Below are 21,954 nucleotides of genomic sequence, written 5' to 3' on the forward strand. Positions count from 1 at the left end.
CGATGACCAAAAAACGATAGTAGGCCAACAGAGAAAAAGCGTTTAGTTAAGTTAGCTTTATACAATTAGTTTTCTGTGACATGTATGGCAAACTTTTAAAAAACATTTTAGGCGACAGACAGATGGTTGGAAGACCTTGCAAGCATATAGATAGGCATATAAATGTACCGAATACTACACGAAATTTCATTCAATTTGACAGTAATCAGCCGAAACGATCATCTTTATCGTAGTCGGCGTCAGATTTATTGGATCCATTTTCCCCTACTAAATATAGCTTCCTATTAGTAGAGGAAATTTATTTTTGCCGTTCTGCCCTTAGAACGAACTCCTGTCCAAACAAAACCCTTCTGTTGATCATCCATTTCCTATAAATATATTATGTATATGTCTATTTTTGTTGATAATTACATATGCATGCAACGTTCTTCTGGTACAAACAGACAGTTCTCTATTAGAAAAAAACTTAGTTTGTCTTAGTACTTTCACTGTTGTTTTAAATAGGCTTACAATTTTTTTTGCATAATATGTGTTACAATAGTTTAGGCACTTCAGGTCAATGTGCCCCATATTTACATATGGGTACAACTTGCTCGGGGCAACTTTCAAGGTCTATACCTTATTTACATAAAGACGTTTAAAAATATCTACCTCGTTTTCTCTGCTCTTCATTGCTTTTGATTGAAACTTTAACATCCTAGGAACAGGCAATTACCTCTTGAAACGCTATTCGAATCCCATAGGTAAATTCATTTTGTAAATACGTAAACCAAATAGACAATACGAAATTCGCTGGTATAGATAATATAGGTAATTTTAACGCCATTTCACCACAATCCTGCCCCAAGGCAGTCAATGATCGTCTTGTTTCCTAGACTATGCAGGTATATTTTGTATTTAGCGAGAACTGTAAATTCTAGGTACACAATATCGGACAAGGAAAATGCCTGCCTTATCACCTCCGGAATCACTTATACAAAGAAAGTGTATCACCACTGGACACCAACAGAGAAAATGGCGTGCTCATATTCTCAGCTACAACTAAGCACGGTGCCGAGCCCTTGCCAACAAGGTCTTCCTCAGATATGTAGGCCGATATCTTGTAATCATCATGGCTCCACATCGGTATGACGCTGTCGCTACCCACCGCCGCAATGATTCCTAGTCGACCACTTTGCTCGAGACTGAGGTGAGGTCTGCAACTGCTTCCATGCGTTTCACAAGTTACACTGTTAGGTCGGTCGTATAGAACAAGCTTGTGATCGTAACCGCTAGCAAGCACGTGGCTAGGAGACACCTTCAATTCGATAGAGAACTGCCGACCTTGATAGCAGAAGATGCGTCAATCTTCACCGCTGTCCGTGGGTCGATTAGGTGAATATTCCCCTTATGAGTTCCAGCGAACAGGATCTTAGCGTCATTCTCCAGCAGGAAGGCGTTTTCTATAAAAAATTTGATTTCAGATGCGTGGCTGTCCGTAAGCTGCAATGTGGCAGTTTTTCGTTCGGCGCCCGTTATCACGGGAATCGGAGTTGACGGCAAGCGAAAATAAGGTTTCTGTAGGAGCGAATTCATACGTCTTCGAGAGATCGTTTAAACAATGGCTGTCCATAAACATGGGTCGTAGACTAACAAACTGTAATGAACGGGTAAATGTTTGACAGGCAACAGCTGCGAAAAATGCGGTCTGAATCTTCATTGGCTTTAGATTGACGACCTTGTTCATCGGAAACAAATTGCTTAGTTCGTGCGAAATGAAGCGACCGCCATTCTCATTTGTGATCTTCGAACTGAGCACAACACTGCCAAAGCCGCCCTTTGTCGTATACGCTGTACACACGATGTCCTCAGACATAATGCGAAGAAGCGGATTTTGAAGATCCACATCATTGAAATCGGCATTTACTTTACAGATAAGACTTCGTTTCATTTCACTCACGGCTGATTTAATAGCGTTACTCCGGAACGACTTAGCTCTTCGGCGCGATGGACCTGTCACCTGACGCAGCTCAAACGATTCTGTAAACGCAAAAGGATACTGATAACAAAGCTCTCAACAACTCTAAGTAACAAGTGCTTCGAAACAAAGCTCGGAGGCTTAACATCGCCACCAAAGTTTACTTCATCGAAAATTTACGTCCAACTTTAAAGGCAATAATTTTTTGAGGGAGGGATATATATATATATATCACTATGTTAAGTAGGGATAAGTATATAAGACGTGTAAGTAGATTTAGTACTAAATGTGTAACGGTCAAGAAGTGCAACAACATCTTGCCTGTAAAAATACCCTAGGCAAGATCTTGAACTTTTTTGAAACAAAGCATGAATTGTTATGTGCCTGGCACAATAAATATTTAGATAATTGCAAAAGAATAATACTGGAAGAGGTGGTATAAGATACATACGCAACTCTAGATATGACCGTGGAAAATGTTAATAGATGCTGTCGGCTAATTTACGCTGTTGGCCTGTTTTAATATAATTAAAACATCTAAATTCGCTTTATACATATATATCTTTCATTTAGATGAAAATAATAGATTTGTTCAATAAAGAATAAACTAAACTGTCGAACCACAGTGATTACCCCTCGACAATGGTACGCGACTAATTAATGAAGATGAAGTTGCTTCACTCTGTCAGTTGCTAACTTCTTTCTCGTTTAATAGTATGGTGGCTGGTAGTAGTCACACGTGAGTCCGTCAAATACCTGTCGAATGCTCTGCGTATGATAGTCCAAAGCAGTCTTGGAAACAACGCGTTGGATTCGGTTGCTTAATTTTGGAATACTTTTTTTATCGCCAGCTAAGAAGGTAAGTAATGTTTGGTTTATCATACAGTAACTCTAGTATGTCGTTAGTTTGCACGCAGCAAAAGATAAATTGCATAAGTTGATATGGAATAGAGTAGTGGCCGAGAGTTTTGCTGACTCTGGTAACCGATGCTCAATAACGATAGGAGTGGTCGTTGCTGACTATTAAGTCGTTAATTCCTGTATCTACTTCTTTCATGTAGCCCAGAATTGAGGTCCATTCTAATGTAATTTCTATGCGGTCATAATCAGTGCATGCAGGATGTTTCAAAACTTCATACAAATACCTGATTGTGAGGAATACCCTCTTGATTTTTCTTAGATGACTATTATTCGTCTCTGAACTGTTAATGTTCCTAATGTAGTATGTCGTATTTAGCATACTCAATATAAAAAGTGGCGCACAATTTCTATACGCGAACTGTACTATACACACCTGTGACATATATAACACTATAATGTATGCCTCGTAACCTTTCCTTGTTTCATTCTGTTTACCACAGATGCGTTTCCGCGGTCTACCCCTCGAATTAAATTGTGGGTCGGTCGACTTTGAACTAACCAGCAGAACCGCCGTAGCCGGCCTATTGCTTCCGGTGTGTGGTCCTTGTGGCTTCGTCTCAGTGTCGTATTATGTGTTGTTAGGTTGCGCACACGTCCAGTGTGATTCGTGTGCCCTTGTTTTTCCGGAGAAGCATGCTCAGGACACGGAAGAACGCAACATTGCCTGTTGCTCCGTATGTAACGAGACCAGCGAAGCGACTCCGATGAAGATTAGCATAACCGCCCTCGAGAAGCTCAACTTTTGTTGTCCCTGTGGCATGGAAGGTACCCTGAAAGAATTGCGCCAGCACCGAAAAGAATGTCGTGTCACCGAGAAAATGTATTCGTCGCCGACCACTGAAAGTATGACAGGTGTCGCCGATTCGACTAGCTCTGGCGAAGCAAGCAGCAGCCGTATGATGGACGCCGACCGCATCGCTTCCAGTGTCAAGGAAACCCTCCTCATTGAACTACAACGAGTCGAAGAAGATATCGTAAACCGACTCGAGATAAGGAGGGCGTCGGTGGAAGATCAGATCAGAGATTGCATGAGAAAGATAGAAATATTAGAAGCGCAACTAACTAGGCTGCGACCAGAAAATCAACAGATAAATACAGACCCCACTACATTAGTGGACATGATTGTTCTCGACACACAACGAAATTCACTGGCTATTCGTAACATAGAGCAGCAGATAAGTCGACTACCTTTTGTGGCTAACTCACGTGAGGACATTGTTAGATGGGTAGTACGCCACAGCGCTCAAAGCGTTCTCCTTTGGTTCAACGTTAAAAAACTTCTACAGCAGATGAACCGTAACGGTAGTCCGGCAACGTCCGATGATCAGAAAGCACTTCTTGGGGGTTATCCTTGTCGAGTTCACCTGGCAGTAGACTTTATTGCTGGACGGAAGATGCTCGGAGTTTACATTGGCACCTCAAACGAACGCAGCTCAGCCGACTGGCCTATGAAGCGTCGTCTAACTATGAAGGTAGGTTTGACAAAACTAGTTTGACAACGTACTATTAAGATTTGATAGAAATCCATATTCTTACCAAAATGTTTTCCTTTTCTAGATACGGGCGATCTGAATTAGGTTAAACTGGGCACAGGCTGTTATTCTTGTTTTTAGAGCGCTTAAGCAGCAGGGCTGTATCAATGTATTGTGGTGTGTTCCTGTTGTTTCAGAACAGATAGTGTTTACCTTTAGTACAAAGAGCTTTAAAAACAGCCGTAACGGACGATTGCATTTCTGCAATTCTTATCAAAAACAATTGCTTTCGTCTGTGCTGCTGTTTTGGGGAATTGCAAGTCGTATGAAAGTTTATCTTATTGTAACAATCATACATGTAACATGTAATCTTGTTTTAAATTCTTTCCATAGATATACGACAACGACGGAACGCCTTTTGTTGAAGACGATATTGGAACAACTGATCCTGAGGCAGGCAATTATTTCAAAGGACCAAACTCGCAAGGCATGTACGGAATAGACGATTTTATCTCCATCGAGATTTTGACTAACCAGAACTTTTACTGCCGAAACCAGGGAATGGTTTGCATAGGGATCGACAGCAGTACCTTATAAAGTTTGTATCTAATGAAGGAAGACGCACATGGCTAGAGCTGAAGACGCAAACGGAGGAGGCAGACCAAAGTTAATGCTGTATAGACCCGTCTCTTAACGGGAGTACCCAATGGAATAAGCGACGCATAGATGGTTGGTGGTTGATTGAACAGTAGCGAAAATCTCCTATGATGGATTGAAAAGTCGATTCATAAGGCTAAGCCGCTTTTGTGTATTCGATTTTGGCTATTTATAGAGAAAGTCAACGTCCCTTAATATTGTGTGTTTGAAAATATGGAAATGAACTACTTACTGCTATCATAAATATATAATTTGATCAGCTTATTTAAGTATCCCTAACAGTGAACCGATATATAAGCGACGCAATAATTAGATGATGAATCCGTATCGTAGGGGGAGCGTTATGGCGATACAATTCGCGCATGTATGCGCAAGCCCTTAGAAACATTGGCGCTCGTTTCCTCGACGTAACCTCTGTTGCAAAAAGGAGTTTTACATAAGCTATAAATGATCAAGAATCCTTAAAGAAAACTTGATGTGATATAATATTGTAAGTTAGAAACAATATTCTTTAAGTTACAGTGAGTAACGTGCTTCTGTACAGAACAACGACTGCAATAGTTATAGGTAAAATAGGCGTGAGAATGTAAACAAAACCAATATGCCTTAGAAATGAGGTGGTGTGAATCTAGAGCAAATAAACCCGATGTAAAAACGAACCGCTATCTCCTCGATATTCCCAACATTACTGCAGCGGCCGACGTATATTTTCCAAGATACTACGAGATTATAAGCACATAACGAAACTATACTAATTATGTGGAGAGCAAGATAGCCTAAAAGCTGAATTTTGTATTAAAAGGACATTACCACCTGTTAACTATGCTCGATGGTATCACTTGTTTAAACGTTCGTTGTTCAATATTCATTTCATACTAATTCCTTTAAATAGAAATAACACGCCTCTTTATTGTACAGTTGCTAAGTGAATTACTACTCACAGTAGCGCTCGCGTTGGATGTAGGTCCGTCCTTCAAGTGGTTCATTGTGAAAAGATGAGAGCATAACTAACAGAGAACGTCACTTTTGTTGAGCAAAAATACGATAACAACATAGATTATATTTTATTGATAGCAATGCCGCAAAACGACCAAATACATAGGCCGTTTGATGGCCATTACGTATACAGCTTGACAATCATCTTACGATCAGAGGGAAGAGTGAACTTCACACCAATCAAGGTATTTACTCCTAATCAACAATCTTAAAATAATCTTGATCAATTACTACTATCATTATCAAATATTGTGGTCCGATTTTTGTGGTTATTATTATTATTATTACTATTATCTCGTTAATATTCAATTAGTACATACAATCATGTTGTCAAACTAAGTGAACGTCGCTTCTAAATGTTTCATGAATGTGCATATGCAGGTGAAGGGCGTGTGTATAGGTTACCCTCAAATTCTTGGTAGGCACATGTTCGAAGCCTTATATTATACTATGAAGACTAATAAAGATTTTACATAATGAAACGAAATTGAATTTACTTCGTAAAGGATTATCATTTCTTAAACGGCTCTAAAATGCAGAAAGGTGACGCCAATATCTGTCGGTGCCTAAAGATAAGTGAAACTTATCACGGCGTTTAGTTCATATGGATTTTTTCCCGCTTTGCAAATGCTTATATCGATGACAAAAAAAAACGATAGAAGGTCAACAGAGAAAAATCGTTTAGTTGAGTTAGCGTTATACAATTAGTTTTCTGTGACATGTACGGCTAACTTTTAAGAAACATTTTAGGCGACAGACAGATGGTTGGAAGACCTTGCAAGCATATAGATAAACATACAAATGTATCAAATACTACACAAAATTTCATTCAATTTGATAGTAATCAGCCGAAACGAGCATCTTTATCGTGGTCGGCGTCAGATTTATTGAATCCATTTTCCCCTACTAATTATAGCTTCCTGTTAGTAGAGGAAATTTATTTTTGCCGTTCAGCTCTCAGGACGAACTCCTGTCCAAACAAAACCCTTCTGTTGATCATCCATTTCCTATAAATATATTATGTATATGTCTATTCTTGTTGATAATTACATATCCATGCAACGTTCTTCTGGTACAAACAGACAGTTCTCTATTAGAAAAAAACTTACTTTGTCTTAGTACTTTCACTGTTGCTTTAAATAGGCTTACAATTTTTTTGCATAATATTTGTTACAATAGTTTAGGCACTTCAGGTCAATGTGCCCCATATTTACATATGGGTACAACTTGCTCGGGGCAACTTCCAAGGTCTATACCTTATTTACATAAAGACGTTTAAAAATATCTACCTCGTTTTCTCTGCTTTCATTGCTTTTAATTGAAACTTTAACATCCTAGCAACAGGCAATTCCCTTTTGAAACGCTATTCGAATTTTGTAAATACATAAACCAAATAGACAATACGAAATTCGCTGGTATAGATAATATAGGTAATTTTAACGCCATTTCACCACAATCCTGCCCCAAGGCAGTCAATGATCGTCTTGTTTCCTAGACTATGCAGGCATATTTTGTATTTAGCGAGAACTGTAAATTTTAGGTACACAATATCGGACAAGGAAAATGCCTGCCTTATCATCTCCAGGATCATTTATACAAAGAAAGTGTATCACCACTGGACACCAACAGAGAAAATGGCGCACTCATATTCTCAGCTACAACGAAGCACGGTGCCGAGTCCTTGCCAACAAAGTCTTCCTCAGATATGTAGGCCGATAGCTTGTAATCATCAAGGCTCCACATCCGTATCACGCTGTCGCTACCCACCGCCGCAATGATTCCTAGTCGATCATTTAGCTCGAGACTGAGGTGAGGTCTGCAGCTGTTTTTATGCTCCTCAAAAGTTACCAGTGGAGTTGCACTGTTACGTCGGTCGTATAGAACAAGCTTGTGATCGTAACCGCTAGCAAGCACATGGCTAGGAGAGACTTTCAAATTCGATAGAGGACTGCCGACCTTGATAGCAGAAGATGCGTCAATCTTCACTGCTGTCCGTGGGTCGATTTGGTGAATATTCCCCTTATTAGTTCCAGCGAACAGGATCTCACCGTCATTCTCCAGCACGAAGACGTTTTCTATAGGAAATTTGATTTCAGATGCATGGCTATCCGTGAGCTGAAACGTGGCAATTTTTCGTTCCGCGCCTACTGCCACGAGAATCGGAGTTACGGCAAGCGAAAATAAGGTTTCTGTAGGAGCGAATTCATACGTCTTCGAGAGATCGTCTAAATGGTGACTGTCCATAAACATGGGTCGTATACTAACAAACTGTAATGAACGGGTAAATGTTTGACAGGCAACAGCTGCGAAAAATGCGTTCTGAATCTTCATTGGCTTTAGATCGACGATCTTGTTCATCGGAAACAAATTGCTTAGTCCATGCGAAATGAAGCGACCGCCATTCTCATTTGAGATCTTCGAACTGAGCACAACACTGCCAGAGCCGCCCTTTGTCGTATACGCTGTACACACGATGTCCTCAGACATAATGCTAAGAAGCGGATTTTGAAGATCCACATCATTGAAATCGGCATTCACTTTACAGGTAAGACTTCGTTTCATTTGACTCATGGCTGATTTAATAGCGTTACTCCGGAACGACTTAGCTCTTCGGCGCGATGGACCTGTCACCTGACGCAGCTCAAACGATTCTGTAAAAGCAAAAGGATACTGATAACAAAGCTCTCAACAACTCTAGGTAACAAGTGCTTCGAAATACTTAGCTCAGAGGCTTAGTTAAATTCAAATTTCAATCAGCAAATCACAAGCAGACCGTTTACATAAAGAACGGCTTGCTATGAAGTGAGATCTAAATATATTAAGACTGTACTCCTAAACGCAAATGCCTTCAGAATAAACGTTCGAAGTAAGGTCTATAAAGTAGAAGATATTTAAGGTTCAAATGTTTGACAATATTTCAAAGTTAGCGCCACACTGTATTGTAACATAATTATCTGAAAAAGACAAAATGAATACTCTACTACCGGTTGGTTTTCAAATAGAATATACCGTTTAACATAAATGCTTATGCAAAATGTTGTCTGTGGCGCGCTGGCATCCGGTTTTAACGTTAAACTTATCTCAGTTTACCGGTTTAAAAATATTTCTATAAACTTATATATTAAGGGCCATAACATTGCCATCAAAGTTTACCTCACTGAAAATTTGCATCTAATAATAAAGGCAATAACTTTTTTTAACTTTGATATATACGTATATGTATATATGACCGGGTTACGTAGAGAAAAATATATAAGACGTATCAGTAGATGTGGGGCTAGATGTATAACGGCCAAAAAGTACAACAATATCTTGCCTATAAAAATAGCCTAGGCAAGCTTTTTTGGAACAAAGCGCGAATTGGGACGTGCCTAGTATGTTAAATAGTTTTCATTGATAATTGCAAAAGAACTTAGAGATAACTCCGAAGGAAATGAAGAGGAAGGAAAAGATGGCGTAAGATACATATGCAACTTTAGATATGACCGTGAAACGTATAAAGGCACCATACTACATATTAACAGAACCCATTGGCGAATTCGCCCTGTAGTCCTATTTTAATATATTATAATCCAAAATCTAAATTTGCTTTAGATGTATATATCTTTCATTTAGATGAAAATAATACACTTGCTCAAAAAATAGTAAACTAAATCGTCGAACTTCAAAGTCTGTGAATGCTTCTTGAAAATTATAGATGTGCAGTTACTTATTATGCATGTAGACAAGAGAATACCTTGTTGAACTACTGTATATCACTTCACCATAAACATCACGACGCCGACCTGTCCAACGGCTGACACACAACGTACAAATTTATCATACCCGGTAAATAATGAAGTTCGACGGCAATTTGATACCTAATGCCTTCTAGAGCTGCGAAGACACGTGACACGGCGCGGTAATAAAACCTCCCTTTTTTATTGACTTTTTCCATTACAATATTTGTGTAATTAAAATAAAGCCAGTCCTTAAAAACCTTGTTACTCCCCTTCATTTTATCAATTTCTTGTGAGTCATCTTGACGTAAGGCATCTATGTTTTCTCTTAATAAACTAGGATAAATTTTCTGTAAGTGTATAAGCAAAATATGATTAGTTTTAAAGACTAAACCGTTTTCTTCACCATTGGCTGAATATTGTAAATTTATAGTTCCACCCAACTCGAGACTTGTAACTCCAGTAGTATCAACGCTTGATCCTTGAGCACTAAACTTGCAGTCTAATAGTACCTTTTAATGATTGCAACGAAGAAGTATTTGCGAACGCACTAAACAATGTTGTCCAACGACGGGGCACACTGAACAAAAAGTAGCACAGTGTGAGCTCGCACAGTGGTGACATGCCGTAATATCCCCTGACGAATACCCCTCTCCCAACGACTCCGCGCGTTTCGGCTCTTTGCCACTTGACCGCTGCTATTCGACAGGAAGGGAGCGCGCACTGTCAAGAATATATCGCCAGTTTACTTCTAGGCCATGACTTAGTCCGCGAAGACTAATAAAATAGCTGTATTGTAGTGAAAACAGGACGAAAATGAAGACAAATTAAAACTTAAGTTATGTACATTTACGTTACCGCCGTACGGGTGACTTGTTCGGTGACGTTGCTTTTGTTACAATTTAATATGTTATAAAAAGGTCAGACGTTTCAATGGCCAAGGTAGGCCCGAAGCTTGTTGGTGGTGGTATAGTAGGCATTCAGGGTTCAAACCAGATTCACTAAATGAATACAGCAGTTATTACAGGGTCAAGTACATTTACATGGAAGGATAAGATGTTGCGATCAATGCGTCATCAACGGGTGTATACAGGAAAAGATAAGATATAAAAAAAAATACATCAGCCAATGAATAATCTGTGAGATCATAGAGCGACAGAAATAGCAGCTGCCGCGTAAGAGATACTCGACTAGAAAAACAACGTTAGGATTTGATCTTGACAGCGTTATTACATACTCGGAAGGTCGTGAAAATGAGGGGAGTTAACTGCATTTGATGGTTTTTTCTACTCGTCATCTGACGAGCGTGTTTGCAGAGGTGAGGGTTAGGCTGTGTGCTAGATTATCGCAAACAGATTCCATTTAAATATTGCAAACATAGTGATTGTACGCAGGAGCGAAACGAGAAAAGACAAGAGGCCGATTTTGTTAATTTTCTTCTCAACAAAATTCTATAGACTCGATTCAATGGCGAAATTATAACATATTCAAGGGAAACAATTCAAAACAAAATATATTCCTATATTTTCATAATTAAGTTTCTAATCGAAAGTCCTCCATCATATAGCAGGCATTATTTTAGCTACTGAGTCTGAAATTCGTTCGACTCTGTCGTTATGGTAGAAATTCTTATCTGATCATTTCCACTTAATATTGCCTTACAACGAACGATTATATGAAACAATTCCGATCGCCCCTGGAAATTCGACAGTGCTTGTGTTGAAAGTGTTAGAAGTAAACGACAGTGAGAAATGAAAGCGCTAGCCATGCGGTTTGACTACGCAGTTTTGCTTCTTTAAATATTTTCACGTCAATGCCTGCTAAAGATAAAAACACCCATGATTTTGTCGTTATATATTGGACTTCCGGACTAGACTTAGGTTTTCATAAGAGTTTATCTACCATTATCAAACAGCAACCCGTCTAGTCGCATTTTATACATGTTCGCTATACATATAAAACATATTTGTCGCGTTTGACATCCCGGACTTCAGCCGTTAAGCATTACTTCAGATAGCTGGCTTCCAGCATGAAACGAAATGCGGGTTACCCCCAGATTTAAATTTAAACCATTACGCTATGTTTATGGACCCATACTTACTCGAAAAAGACATCGTATTACGTTTTCGTATCTCCTCTTTGATTTGTTCAGCCTGCTCATGGCCTTTAATTCGTTGAATTTTTTCAGGCGGTAGTGGATTAGATGCACGTCCAGGAGTGATACGAAAGTACTTCCGTTTTTGTCTATCGTAATAGAAGCCAGGTAAGTCACTTTCCACATCTTTATCTCGTGAAGTCATCTTTGTCCTAACGTTGCACGTGACTTTCTACAGCTGCAAACTGGTCGATGCACGCGGTTCGATTGTAAGTTATTTTCTAAGTTAGAGGCCTCTTTTCATCCAAAAAGTCCGAAATCTGTAGCGTATCTCTTACCGATGCGCCGTTTGAGCTTAAGTTTCCTTAGTACAAGGTTGCTGTTTAATAGAAATTATTATTTCAGAAGGTTCTTCTGATGTGAATCCGATCCACATGGCAGATGCCGTTATATGTGAAGTATGAAAAAACAAATACACATATGTGATCCTAGCATGGTAATTCCATCTACAAATGTTTTTACGTTTTTTTCATCACAAAACTTGAACCTCACAACAGCGCAATGCACGTGGAACAGTACAAACGCACGATAGAACTAGACTCAATCAAAAACCATCACGCTCAAATCAGCTGGTGATCGGTAACATAAAACGAAACGTAGGTCGGCCAATACCGAAAATACGAGAATAACATCTGCTTGGAGTCGACATCCAACACACATGAGCAAATCGTCGTTGTAATGTTAGTATTATGTACGTAATGTTACAATAACTTACACTTGAAATATCACAGTTCATAGACACCCACAGCGGTGCGTCTGTCAAATCGATGCAGCGTTTTTTAGGACTAATTGATAGTAGGATACGACGGCGGCTACTCCATAAGGGTTGGTTATTACCAGCGAAGTAAACAAGCATTAGTCCCTGTTCGTTCGAATTTAAGACCGCTTACAAAAATTTACACCGCAAATATCTTCCAGTAAAAAGACGAAGGCGAGTCTTTAATTTTTTTTGTATGTGATTCTTCCTTTTGGAGGTTAAAAAGATGTGGCCTGTGAGATACGATTGGATAAATCAGTAAAGTGGCCTTTCATGAATCTAAGAAGTTCCGATACTTATGTAACCGGGGCCCGACAGGAGACATAGACGTTTAGGCAATTGTAAGCGATTTGTTGCGTCTAAACCGGACTTCAACTAAGCATATCGCTTGCCCTTAAAAAGATCCAGAGTTATCGCTTACACATTATTGCCATCGTGTTTACGTGCATATTATAATCATGAAGCTCTATTGTCTTTCCGATAATCCTAATAAGCCTTGTTACGTGTTAAAACACAAAAACTCTTTAGTAATGCTGGATTGTGCATTGGATCTGAGTTCGGTGATGAGTTTTGTTCCATTAACGATGGTGCATTCACCTCGTTTGAGCCAGTTGGCTGCATGGACCGCAAGAGATGGGGTGCTAGAAGATCATATTGATTTTCGGGAAAATAATGGCAGGGCATTTATAAACGCCGAACCAGGTAAAAATATTTTATAATAATAAAGAAGTAAAGAGCAAGCGGCGTTTACTAAAAAAAAAATTACGAATATAGAAATGTTATCCTATACAAAACGTAGGTTGCATTAATGATATCGTTATTAGGAATATAAATCTCCCATTATAAATCCCATTAAAAATGTATAAAAGATCTGTGCTTTTGGTAAATTAGAGAGCTATGAGGATTTCTTTTGAGTAGGTTGATGACATTGACATTACCATTGTATGTTGCTATTCGAAGTAAAATTTGTGTATAAAAAAAAAACAAATTGTTACACTATGTAAATATCAGCGAATTATCTACACGGATGTCATTGCATTGAATCAAAACACTAACACAACAAACTTTTTTTGCAGAATTTCTGCTTCCTGAGTTAGGTCTATTGAATATTGGTGACATCGATGTCATTCTCATATCCAACTACACCAATATGCTCGCTCTTCCCTTTATTACTGAGAACTCTGCTTTTAGGGGAGAAGTTTACATGACCGAACCTACATCGCTGATAGGCCGTTTATATATGGACGAACTTATCGAATATATTGAGCGATGTCCAAAACCAAAATTAGCTAATAAAATTTACAAGGAGATGTCGTTCTTTAAGCATCTAGCCGCGTTTAATACAGACGCTGAAAAAGTGCCATCATGGCAGGAAATTTATACAACAAAAAACGTTGCCAGCTGCTTAATGAAAGTGAAGACAGTTGGATTCAATCAGAAGCTTTCGGTGTTTGGTAACGTCCATGTTTCATGCGTGTCCGCCGGGTTTTGCGTTGGAAGTTGTAACTGGATTATACAGTCGGATCAGGAAAAGATCGGTTACATGGCATCGTCATCAACGTTGACCACGCATCCAAAGCCGATAGAGCATCAGCCCCTTCGTGGGATGGACATGCTGATCATGACCTCGCTTACCCAAACACCCCTGGCCATACCCGATACCATGCTCAGCGAAATGTGTCAGGCCGTCGAGCAGACCTTGAATCGAGGCGGTAATGTTCTGATTCCTTGCTATTCAGCAGGGGTTGTGTACGATCTCTTTGAGTGTCTTTCTGGCCATTTAGAAAGTCGGAATTTGTTCAATACGATGTACTTTGTATCGCCTGTAGCCAACAAAAGTTTAGCATACTCGAGTATTCTGGCGGAATGGTTGACCTCGTCAAAACAACAACGAGTCTATGTTCCCGAGGAGCCGTTTCCACATTCGCATTTAATGAAATGCGGGCGGCTTAAGGTGTATGAAAGTATAGCAGACGAAGCGTTCATGAATGACTTCCACATACCGTGTATTGTATTCGCAGGGCATCCATCATTACGATTTGGCGACTCTGTGCATTTGATGGAGCTATGGCAAAACGATCCTAACAACGCCGTCATATTTACTGAGCCAGATTATAACTATGTGGATGCTGTCGCCCCATTTCAGCCTGTATCAATTAAGGTATTGTACTACCCAATTGATACATCTCTCAGCTTTGCACAAGCCAACAAGCTTTTACGGGACCTTAGACCCAATATTTTATTGTCACATAAACAGTACAGTGAACCACCAGCTATGTGTCCAGCCACCCCCGGTGTATGCGCCCTAGCTCTTGAGCCTGAGGCAAGATACTTAACGTGTCGAAGACCAGAAGTAGTTCAGGTGTGTTCTATTCTATATTAAGTACAAACTTGTCTTAAGATTTTCTAGTAATGAAGTTGAAATTTAAATATGAATACCCATGAAGTGTATGAGATAAGGCCCATATCCATATCTGTCCACGAAAACTTTGACATTCTGTTCTTAAGTGTTTAATATAGCTTAGTAATTAATAACGAAGCCTTTGATATTTTCTTCTCAATTAAGGCCGTTTCAGACGAACTCTATGGCAGAGGGAGCAAAGAGTATTAACTAATAGCGAATAATTATTAATACAATATTCTTGTTTATAAGGTCATCAATAGGGGCTTGATGATACAAACGTCGCAAAAGCGGCCTAACAATTAATTGCCTAATATCTAATAAACGACTCAATATATTTCTTTCAGATTCCAATAAAACGCAAAATCCAGAAGGTGGAGTTGGACCCCGCTCTAGCTGACGATATAATCCCAGTCGAATTGGAGTCTCGAAAGGGCGTCGCCGTAAGCTCAGTGACAGCAACGTTGAGTGTTAACAACAATCAATGCATCTTAAAGAAACCGCCGAATCTCTCGACGACGATCAGTTATCCGTATGGCGAATTAAATGTGAAGTTGTTGACAAATCGTTTAACGAAAGCTGGCTTTACCGACGTTAAGACTGAAGTCTCGGGTAATGCGACGACAATCCATTTGGCCAAGGAGGGTGTGCTTATCCGTCTCGAAGACCACTCCACCCATATACTTGACTCTGTTGATACAACCGTTAGGAGTAAAGTGCAAAAAGCCGTTCTTGAGAGTCTCGAAAAATTCTAATAGCAGACTGAAAAGTTCTAATACTGAGTGCGTACACAGATAAATATTAAAAGCAAGACAAAGCATACGAATTCATAATACTTACGTATGCTAAAAGGATCGTACCAAATCTGTCGCTTAGATCGATTGAAAACAGATCTTATCGGATAGGTTCTTACCAACCAGGGGAAGTCAGTGAATTTTAATTATTAGACTTCTATGTTCCGATTTCTACGCCTGATTTCGCCGTTAGGCGTTCCATGACACAGCTTCCAGCACGAAATGAAGTGTATGTCAAGGTTTGAACCCCTGAATAATTAGCAGGCAAATACGTTTATTATATAGACCTAACAAGGCTGAAGCACACGGCAGAAAATCGTGTAAAATCTATATATGAAACGAATTTAGAATGCTTTGACGTGCGGTGAGAATTCAAAATGTGTAATAAAGACTGCTTCAACTTACGTAATTGAATCTATCACGAGAAAGAAAGCAGTGTGTATATATATATATATATATATATACATATATATATATATATAGAATAGATCAGGATAGGGATCTGCTTTAAATCATAGCAAAGACTACTTTTCTAAGCGAAGTTAAATAAGTTGAGTTGCCGACACTTAGTTTCCAATGATTATGTAACGTGGACTAAAGACGGTAAGATGAGACACATATACAAATCAAAACGTAGCAATTACTTGAAAAACACAAAACATTACAGCTTTGTAATCTGCTCTTCTTGGTTTATATTCCTTATTTGAGTTCACTTATATAAGATACAATGTAAAAACTACAGCTAAATTCCATTTTCTCAAACAAACAATCGAATTGCTATACATTGTCTAATCTTGTCCCACAGCTCGTAGCCACTGTTAAGGTCAGTATTCAACTCCATATTGCTGAACCATTGCGGGCGAGACCGTTATGCGTCTATTTTCCTTTTTATCTAACGCGAGTCACGATATCTGCCTACGATGAACTGGTGGCGGCATCTGATACCTGAGGAGGTTCTGCTAGCTTATGTGGTTTAGGGGCGATGTTGAACCACTCAAGCTTCCAACGCCAGTAAGCAACTCTCATACGGTCCCATATATTTTCAAATGAATCCATCGCTGGCCGAACGTCAAGAAGTGTGAATTCGCTGTTCTGCGGATTAACTGGTCCACCATCGTAATAGTCAATAACGTACCTGTGAAAGGACAAAGCCGTAAAATATATGACGAGTAATACAAATGTATTAATTCGTTGGCGATGCGAAAACTTTCAACTAATAAGGATGAGATACTAGAACACAACAGTATTTTCAATTCTTTCTTACCGGTTTTCTTAAAATGCATGCTTGAACTCCAGCAAGTACAGTTGTTCATATGATCTTTAGCCAATTAAGCTAGATAAAACTCTTTCTCCTAGATTACCTGACGTCCTTCCCGCACCTATCCACGATCCAATCATGCCGGTCGAACGGCAGGTCGTAGCCAAGCCAGTATCGCATACTTGCTCGAGGTGAATAGTCTGTAGCTTTTCCTCCAAACTTGCGCAACTTTGGACAGCGGCACTCGCTGTAATGTAGAGCCTCCCACTTCAGTACTTCTCGCCAAGCCTGTTCGTTGTTGGCATTGTGAATCCTGATTATATCCATCATATCTTTCGGTTCTAGGCTAGCCTCTTGCCAGCGCCATCCCTTGCGAATCATAGCGTTCCAAAACATCTGCGGCGAGGGATACTCCCAGGTTTCTCCATCTTTTCCGTCAGCTTTCGGGATTGTGCTCTTGGCACGATCTGTCGGCAGTGAAAATGGCTGATCGGGCTGTGGTCGTTGGTTTGGTTGTGGCATCATATTCAAGGGGTTTATATAATCTTTTGGTTCGCCCTGTCACACGATTAGTCAGTCAAATTCATTTTAGGTAAGGAAAAAGATGTGTTAGTGGTATACTAGCTAAGCATAAAAGCTAGGCAGGCTGCCTATATTTTATAATTACGAAAGATATACTTAGTATTTTAACTGAACAATAACGTTTAAACCACAACCGAACAACGAAGTGAACGTTTCTAATAACACAAATTTATATATTTACTATATTATATTTATTAATAACAGAGTTTGTCAACCACTCTAATGATATAAAGTAACGTCAGCTAAAATCGGTCCTACGATTGGAAACTTACAGCTTCCCCTTGTCTCATGGGACATTCAGAAATGTAGGTAGCCGCTTGATTATTATTCTCTTCATTTTTTCCATTTTTCGCAGGGCAGTTGCCTGGAATACACTCCGCCGGTTTTGATCCTGTTTTAGCACCTGCTGCTAGCTGAAAGGTGTAAGACAATCCGCAGTGCAATGAAAATTGCACTTTATTTTGAAATAAATAATCGGTAATGTGCGTTTTACAGTTAGAGCAACAACTTTGTTTTTGATTCTAACTTAATTTGATAAAAGTCGTAACTGGCTTTTTGATTTTGTCATGCTTGCTTCGCTTTGTCAAATAAACCACTGAAGCTTTTACAATGCATATGAAGGTGCAACTATGTGATGGTCACGTGGTTAACAGACACTTGGTTCTGTTACTTCAAAGTAACAGTTGCAACTACTGGTGAAAATACCCTTGACTCGTATTTGTTTTTTACATTAGAGGAACACTGACTACGGTTCTGTACATGTTTCATTTTTTGAATATTTGTTCAAATCCGAAATAATGTGGGTCACTGCAACATATATTAGTACGTATAATTTTTTGCTATCTGCCTCAATCATTTCTGCATAGAGGCCAACGAGTTTATTCAGGTTGAATATCTAGCTATTAAATCTGGTGTTAGGAATTGAAACTCTTAGGACCTCTATTACAGTTGTAGGGTAGCTAGACGAACGGTAAGCATGTCGGTTCGATCCACCATAAACATAATAATGAATCTGCAGAGAGGCAAATAATATGCTTTGTGTTTTGAACGTTTTTTTTTACGAATTCCTTATACATTAAGGCCGAAATTTGTTTCTACGATACCCAGTTGTGTACTACCACAAGTATATGCATGTGTTTCATAAAATAAAATGAGAAGCAACACAGAAATCGAAGGTTCCATTTTCGCGTCCTTTCTCGCATTTCAGGTTTCCTATGGAGGTTTACGCGCAACAAATATTATTCATTTGATTAAAAGATGAATCACTAATCCGAAAAATTGTATTGCTGAATTAAGCGTGCTGACAGATTTTGCGTACGAAGTAAGGTGTAATGAGTAAGAGCTCTATGGGACTTCGGCTAACCTTGGAGTGGTCCACAGGGCATCTACCTTTCGCATCAATTGCAGCTTGCTTTTCTGAGTTAGTAAAGACCATAACTGTGCCCAGCGGACCAGGAACTTCCTTAGGGGCGGCTTGTTGATTACCCATTCCCCTTTACGAAGCACCTCGATCACGAAACGAAAGAACACCAAATTATAACTTTACCAGCTGCACCCTCACTGAGCAAAAATCATTCTCCACCGCCGCGCATGTAAACCAAGCTATTTACGGATTGTTCACTCGGCGCGTATTTCGACACATGTAAAACGTTCGACGCCTGTTTAAGTCGTCATGTCCTAGCAGACGACATTTAACTAGTATTCTTATTCACGAGAAATTTGTTGTTTGCATTCCGCATTAGCTAATGCACGGATGGGAAAACAAACTCGAAACATTTGCAAGTATATTAAAGGCTTTTTTGAGCTATAAACAAACATTAGGCTTATGCTATAAAGCCACCGGTCAGCTAGAGCGCCCCTCTAAAGTATTGTTGTACCGTAGCTAACCCTAGAAAAAGCGGTGAACTTTGCGCCTATTGTTTCCATACACAAAATTGACGGAGCCATTTCAATCTGTTTGTTTTGAAAGCGCCGTATCGGATAAATCGCAAGAATCAAGCAACTATTCAGACGGCGTGTGGTGCGAATTGTGGAGCAGTGTGCTTAAAAGATAGAAATTAGTCATGTCAAGTGAAAATGATTTCTACGTTCGATATTATGTCGGCCACAAAGGAAAATTTGGACACGAATTTCTGGAATTTGAGTTCCGTCCCGATGGTTAGTTTTCTCCACGTAAGAAAAAATATCCAAATAAGACAGCGTTTAATTAGACTTGCCGAAAACAAACTGGAAAATGCCCTAGGATCTTTTTCGAAAACACGGAAAAATAATTGTTTTTCTCAGAGTTCACAGTACCAGCTATTCTGACCCCTTGCTATTCAACAATATTAAAACCTTTCTTGGAATCGCATATTAGCATGACATATCGTACATTACAAAGCTTTGCGAACACTTAGAATCAATGATTAGAATATGGTTTTCCAGTGTACCCTATTGTGCTATTATACATTCTTCTTGATCTGTAAAAATGACAATTTACCTAAAATGTCAATTCAAAGCTCTTACGTTCTGCTAATTTCGCTTTTTCATTGCGTTGCTAAAAGTAATTACGCGGCGTAAAAAATCCTTGTAATGCAGTAGATCTCATATATTTATAACTATTTACTATGTTGTACAGTAAATGGCAGTGCCCAGCCGGGCATATTTATACCTTTAACTGAACCTGTTATTTAGATTTCTACCCCCCATACAGTTAACTAATAAGCAAACGTAATGGCTTAGACATATTTCCAAAACTTGACTTTGAAATTACTTTGGAAGACTACTTCAGCTAAGTTTTTTTAAATGAAGAAAAACTAAGCAAGAGGCTTTTAAGCTTAGTGCGCGCACATTTAATATGTACATTTTTATTTGCTTGTTTCTTCTGCAGGCAAACTCCGTTACGCCAACAATTCTAATTACAAGAATGATACAATGATCCGTAAAGAGGTATACGTAAGTTCTGCAATCATGCAAGAACTTCGAAGAATCATTGATGATTCCGAAATCATGCAGGTAATGCTTTAATACATCTAGCTATGGAAAAATCAATCGATTTTCTTTTCTTGCATCCCAAAAATTTATCATATTTTTTCAGCTCTACTTGGGTTTGTTGAAGACATATGTATAATACTGGTCCATGGATCTCTAGCAGATGTAATGTAGTCCGTACCAGGCCAATCTTTCTTTAATTGCTTGTAATGCTGTTGTTATTTTATTGGCTCGTGATTTATATCTTGGTTTTGTTGGTTTTTGTGATCCTTTTTGCTGTTACTGTCGTCATTTTAGGAGGATGACAATGATTGGCCTGTTCCTGACCGTGTTGGCCGGCAAGAGTTGGAAATTGTGCTAGGGCGCGAGCACGTCTCATTTACTACGTCGAAAATCGGAAGTTTGGCCGATGTCACTAACAGCAAGTAAGCTTTATATATATATTCCATATATATATATATATAATTCCCATACTAATATGGTGTACTATGCAAAGTTTCCGATCGAAAAACACACCGTTCCTGGCTGACGTGGTTGTATATGATAAGTGAACGGATAGGACTAGCATATAAAGTTAAAACAATTAACAAACCATTTCTATTTAAGTTTTTCACTAGACGCGGCGTAAGTGACTTTTAGTTTACAGCACGTGTTTTTCATAGCCGCTTATTAACAATAGTCCTTCTAGAATAGGCCACGGATATTTTCTTAGTTGCGAAACGGTAAAATCAGTTTATTCCGATTGAGCGGATACAGCTGAATTATACGTATGTTGCTCGGTCTGTTTCTTTCCAGCGACGTAGAGGGTCTTCGATGCTTCTACTATCTCGTTCAGGACCTGAAGTGCTTAGTATTTTCGTTGATTGGTCTCCACTTTAAGATCAAGCCTATCTAAGCGATCACGGTTGTTCCACAAATAACATATTCAACAATAAGATATTGATTTCGGGACGCAATACTGCTGCCTGTCTACAACGATATAATGCCAATGTGTACTCAATTTCTCTCGTGCACAATCGAAAATCGTCATTTGACTTGGAATAGAGAGTCGAAGAGATGCCGATTAGCAGGACCAACCGACCTGTACACAAAAAATGTCTATTATGTACGTACATCTTAAATATTCACTCTAATTATGAAAATGCCGGTCAGGTAAAGGCCGTAGAAAGAATAAATGCAAAGAAAAGTAGTATATCCCTGTTTTTCATGTTTTTTTTTTTAAATATATTATTTATTTTACACAAACTTTGCTTCTAACTTGCGCTTAAACGGGCCTCTTCTTCCTGCATTAATTAATGCATGTGTCACTTTCTAC

The 21,954-nt window shown here is 39.0% G+C and overlaps 5 protein-coding genes and 1 long non-coding RNA gene across 7 annotated transcripts; 3 read left to right on the forward strand and 3 right to left on the reverse strand.

The window, feature by feature from the left end:
* Positions 1–194: 194 nt before the first annotated feature.
* LOC147756118 (uncharacterized) lies at positions 195–3,391 on the reverse strand. The gene is made up of 2 exons (XR_015327234.1): positions 3,252–3,391; positions 195–2,019 (listed from the first exon to the last, which is right to left on the reverse strand). It is a non-coding gene; the product is annotated as an uncharacterized LOC147756118 (long non-coding RNA).
* Positions 2,009–6,495, forward strand: LOC111249036 (uncharacterized). Its single transcript, XM_086988260.1, has 2 exons — positions 2,009–4,350; positions 4,744–6,495. Exons 1-2 carry the CDS (start codon positions 3,319–3,321, stop codon positions 4,945–4,947), a joined length of 1,236 nt encoding a protein of 411 aa, XP_086844386.1. The 5' UTR covers positions 2,009–3,318; the 3' UTR covers positions 4,948–6,495.
* On the reverse strand, positions 6,032–12,022 carry LOC111249034 (uncharacterized). 2 transcript variants are annotated; one of them, XM_022802313.2, is made up of 3 exons: positions 11,824–12,003; positions 10,235–10,445; positions 6,032–8,654 (listed from the first exon to the last, which is right to left on the reverse strand). In XM_022802313.2, exons 1-3 carry the CDS (start codon positions 12,001–12,003, stop codon positions 7,591–7,593), a joined length of 1,455 nt encoding a protein of 484 aa, XP_022658048.1. In that variant the 3' UTR covers positions 6,032–7,590. The 2 variants fall into 2 exon arrangements, with proteins under 2 accessions (XP_022658048.1, XP_022658052.1); XM_022802317.2 differs by lacking the exon at positions 10,235–10,445 and having other exon boundaries at positions 11,824–12,022.
* Positions 12,023–12,622: 600 nt separating this feature from the next.
* IntS9 (integrator complex subunit 9) lies at positions 12,623–16,233 on the forward strand. The gene is made up of 3 exons (XM_022802306.2): positions 12,623–13,336; positions 13,711–14,996; positions 15,383–16,233. Exons 1-3 carry the CDS (start codon positions 13,093–13,095, stop codon positions 15,788–15,790), a joined length of 1,938 nt encoding a protein of 645 aa, XP_022658041.1. The 5' UTR covers positions 12,623–13,092; the 3' UTR covers positions 15,791–16,233.
* Positions 16,234–16,490: 257 nt separating this feature from the next.
* On the reverse strand, positions 16,491–19,303 carry Cchl (Cytochrome c heme lyase). Its single transcript, XM_022802324.2, has 4 exons — positions 19,033–19,303; positions 17,942–18,082; positions 17,191–17,645; positions 16,491–16,964 (listed from the first exon to the last, which is right to left on the reverse strand). The coding sequence occupies exons 1-4, from the start codon at positions 19,156–19,158 to the stop codon at positions 16,745–16,747; spliced, it is 942 nt and encodes a 313-aa protein (XP_022658059.1). The 5' UTR covers positions 19,159–19,303; the 3' UTR covers positions 16,491–16,744.
* Positions 19,304–19,473: 170 nt separating this feature from the next.
* On the forward strand, positions 19,474–21,841 carry mago (mago, exon junction complex subunit). The gene is made up of 4 exons (XM_022802329.2): positions 19,474–19,826; positions 20,539–20,663; positions 20,937–21,064; positions 21,435–21,841. The coding sequence occupies exons 1-4, from the start codon at positions 19,733–19,735 to the stop codon at positions 21,532–21,534; spliced, it is 447 nt and encodes a 148-aa protein (XP_022658064.1). The 5' UTR covers positions 19,474–19,732; the 3' UTR covers positions 21,535–21,841.
* Positions 21,842–21,954: the final 113 nt, after the last annotated feature.

Source organism: Varroa destructor, unplaced genomic scaffold (assembly GCF_002443255.2).
Source record: "Varroa destructor unplaced genomic scaffold, Vdes_3.0 BEIS01000004.1, whole genome shotgun sequence".
Taxonomy (NCBI): domain Eukaryota; kingdom Metazoa; phylum Arthropoda; class Arachnida; order Mesostigmata; family Varroidae; genus Varroa; species Varroa destructor.